The following is a 3,561-nucleotide window of genomic DNA, read 5'->3' as shown; positions in this document are numbered from 1 at the left end:
TCCCTACAAAAACAAATGAAGAGGTAAAGCCACTGTTGAAACAGCTTAAAAATACTCAATTTGTTTAGAATTTCATGTTTAAGTCCAGCATTTTCATATCAATCCATCCCATTCCTGAACTGAGTGCTATGTGCATGAACTGTTCAAATTAGCCAGTGCTTATCTATTAAGTTATACACTGGCTTCAAGAGAATATGTGACTAAGATACAAGAGAAGTGGCTGACGAAAAAAGGCAGAGGCTCTGAAATAGATGTGTCTAGAAGCTACAGATGATTCCTTTTGATCATGGAAGTTTGATTCATACTTCAACTAAGTGTCAAGACTACTTCACTGCCATGAATGATCTGACAATTCAGATGCTCCCATCTTTAAAGTTGCTTAGCATCTTCTATTTTAAAGAGAGCCTCAGATGCTACTTTGACCTCAGTTTTGTACAATATTGGTAACAGAAGAGAGATGTAAATAAATGCATTTTAGATGCACTAGAAAAACTCCTTAGATGTGACACAGTATCTCCTGCCTTCCGTATCAAGCTTCAGTGCTCTAGTCTTACCTTCTGCAGGTTGATGGTGCTAACATGTAATTTTTTCATGGGACCTGTTTCCACAGGACCACTGGCCAAAGTTTCTCCCTGGTTGCTTCTCAACATTCGGTGCTGATAAATCAGGGGATCCTCTTCTTCATCAGCAAGAGTATAGCCCTACAATAAATGGTTTACAATGAAGATCCCACCCACACATAAAACAGGAATTTTCTACAAGCCAAATGGATTATAAAGAAATACAGAGGAAAAAAAATCATGACACTGGCTACAATTCTAAGTTCCTACCTAAAGTTTGCAGTGATTTTTCTATATGAAGTAAGTGATACCAGTTGACAATAATTTTCCCAATGCAATCTCAAAGTCTCCTTAAAAAGCTGTCCTTAACACACCAAGACATCAACAACTATTCTTCATTTTATGAGCAACTCCAAGTGAAATTTCCAGCTACACCTGTTTCAACAAAAAGCCCTTCTGAAAGCCATTATATACTTGTCAACTCACCTTGACAATTCTGCAGATAAGAACATCATAGCGTTGATGGTTAATTCTGTGTCGCACCAGCACTTTGTTCACCATTGGGATAAAAATCTGGTACTGTACAGGAAAATGCATCAAAAGCTGGTTACTCAGTCTCACCAAGAGCGGTAAAATTCCCCTTTTGTTTCACTAATCTTATAAGAAACCAATTCTGAAAGACTGATTTCAGTAACTCCCAATAACAGAGACAACTAAGAGAAGAAAATCTGTTTTCTTTAAAATGCAGAATGAGTGCATCACAAATAGTCAACTTTTAAGCCCTGATCTTCGGGACAGTCCCTCCTTGTAGGAGCTCTAAAGCCTGAAAAGAACATTTACCTTCTTTCCCAGCTGGAACACCAGAGAAGAGAGTGTGTCCATTGCAGTTGTTCGTAGCTCAGGGCTCTGGTCCAGCGTTCGCACGATGGGGTGAATTATTCTTGAAGCATAATCCGTGAAATCCAGGGACTCTGTCAAGCGATCCACTGTTTCTAGAGCAGCCCTAAAGTCAGGGCAGAAAGAAGGGAAGACTTATCTTTCATACTTTAAGGCAGGAGAAACAAGATGTAAAAATACATAAGTGACTCATGTTCAGTCCTCCTAAGCATCAAAATTACCAGGAGAAACAAGTCACCAGAGCTGTTAATGCAGCTTGTACCTGCAGGACAGTTTGAAAGTTGCGGTGACTAAAACACTGGCAGGTGAGAACCAGAAAGTAATAGTCTATACCCAAGAAAAGCTGGTCAAAGTGCTGTGACATCCAACAAAAAATAATGCTCTGTAATGATTCAACAGAGGGAAGACTCATGGAAGGAACTAAGAGATATTTCACTTCTTCACATGGCTAGGGCAGCCACGGCAGCATTTGGGTATCATGAGCAAAGAGTCTGCAAAGGCACCAGCACTTACTTGCGAGCCACCACTGGGACATCTGGGGCATCAAACAGCTTTACAATGGGAGGTAGTAACAAGTGAAGGTAGTCATCCAAGTTAGCTCCAAAGAGCTGGATTGCATTCAGTAGCTGGAGGGAAAAAGGACCCAATGTGACTCAAAGTGATGAGAGAGATGCATTTTAAATAAATCAGTATCCAGTGAAAAGCTGCTTCAACCCTGCACTTTAAACACTGTCTGCACTATTTCATGCCCAGCCATTGCTGAACTGCCCCTATCCCATTTGCTTACAACACACAAGCAAGCCCAAACCAACCCTGCTGCTACAGGCCCCCACTCACCTTGACAGAGACAATTCGACTCTGACTGTTGTCATGCATGAAGACCCGTAACATGTGAGGAATGAGCTGAGGCAGATAAAGTTTGAATTCGCCTCCTAGAGCTACCACAATTTGCTCAATAAGTAGAATAATTGTGCTCTGTATAGAGTTGTTCATGACCCAAAAGTCCTACAGAACAGAAAGGGAAAAAATTCAAGTTCTTCAACTGAGCTGCACCAATTACAAGAAAAGCAAACTGCAGGAGACAGTCTCTAGATAAATTCAAGACTGCAGGGAAGGACCATACTTCTCTTATAGACTAATCAAGATTGGCAGTTCTGGTCTGTTTTTAAAACACTTTGTGCTTTCAGTATTTATAGCTGCTAAAAACCTCCAGGCAGCTGATTTTTCCTAATCCTTCTAAGTGTTTGCAAACACCAAGTGAAAATGAAGTGAAATGCCACCTATTTACAAACTCCAAACACTTTTTGCTAAAACTAACTTTCAGAAAATTAGGAAGAGCACAAAATTCAAGCAATGAAAAGAACTCAGGCACTAGCAGAACCTGCTTCTATTGCAATTACTAGTAATAATGTATGTTATGGTTTCAAATACATGTCATACAATTGTGACTTCAAATACATGGCATTCTGCACTTTGTATCAGTTTATGAAATGACTGATACACTTGATAACAACAGAAATACCATCCACCTTTTCTGACAGCACAATGCTAGCTTCAGGATTGTACTCACTCTCATCAGGGTGACAATTTCATCCATATAGGGCCGAATATGACTTCTCACAAATGATACCAACATCCCCAGCTGCTGGAACAGGAACTGGAAGAAAGAAATGTGTAGTGATCAATGGAGCTCATTCAAACATCAAAGCAAGTTAGGGTAAACAGCACCTCACAGGCCAATTGCAAGCTCAGTTACCAAACAAATAGCATGCATAGCTCCTATAAGCTCAAAATACAGGGCTAAGTTCTTGGCAGCTTCAGCTCAGTGGTTCGGATTTCTGGGAGAATGTGGTTGGGGGTGGTGGTTTGGGGTTTTTTGGTTTTGACTCCCTTTCCCCGAGCTTGTACCAAAAATGTTATGACCTGAGAGCCCTGGAGAATCAAGCATACAAATAACGATTTATAACATGTAAGCACTTTTATAAGGTGTCAGAACAGACTTGCAAGCACAAACATCTCAACTACTGAGCTCTGTAATTCAGGTTTGAAGTGTGCTGCCAAAAACATAGCCCCTAATTCTTTTCCCCCCTGCCTGCAAACCAAC

The 3,561-nt window shown here is 40.5% G+C and overlaps 1 protein-coding gene across 1 annotated transcript in view; it reads right to left on the bottom strand.

The window, feature by feature from the left end:
• MTOR (mechanistic target of rapamycin (serine/threonine kinase)) overlaps nt 1-3,561 on the bottom strand; it is a 63,504-nt gene that overhangs the window by 47,236 nt on the left and 12,707 nt on the right. The window contains exons 19-24 of the mRNA XM_010005136.1: nt 3,028-3,114; nt 2,295-2,462; nt 1,971-2,083; nt 1,401-1,563; nt 1,047-1,139; nt 555-701 (exon numbers count right to left, since the gene is read on the bottom strand). Coding sequence (XP_010003438.1) covers nt 555-701; nt 1,047-1,139; nt 1,401-1,563; nt 1,971-2,083; nt 2,295-2,462; nt 3,028-3,114 — 771 coding nt within the window. The remainder of the gene's footprint in view (nt 1-554; nt 702-1,046; nt 1,140-1,400; nt 1,564-1,970; nt 2,084-2,294; nt 2,463-3,027; nt 3,115-3,561) is intronic.

The sequence above is a fragment of the Chaetura pelagica genome, unplaced genomic scaffold, assembly GCF_000747805.2.
Source record: "Chaetura pelagica isolate M959 unplaced genomic scaffold, ChaPel_1.0 scaffold159, whole genome shotgun sequence".
Lineage (NCBI taxonomy): Eukaryota > Metazoa > Chordata > Aves > Apodiformes > Apodidae > Chaetura > Chaetura pelagica.
Note: the sequence above shows the minus strand (reverse complement) of the source record. Positions and strands in the feature narration are given on the sequence as shown.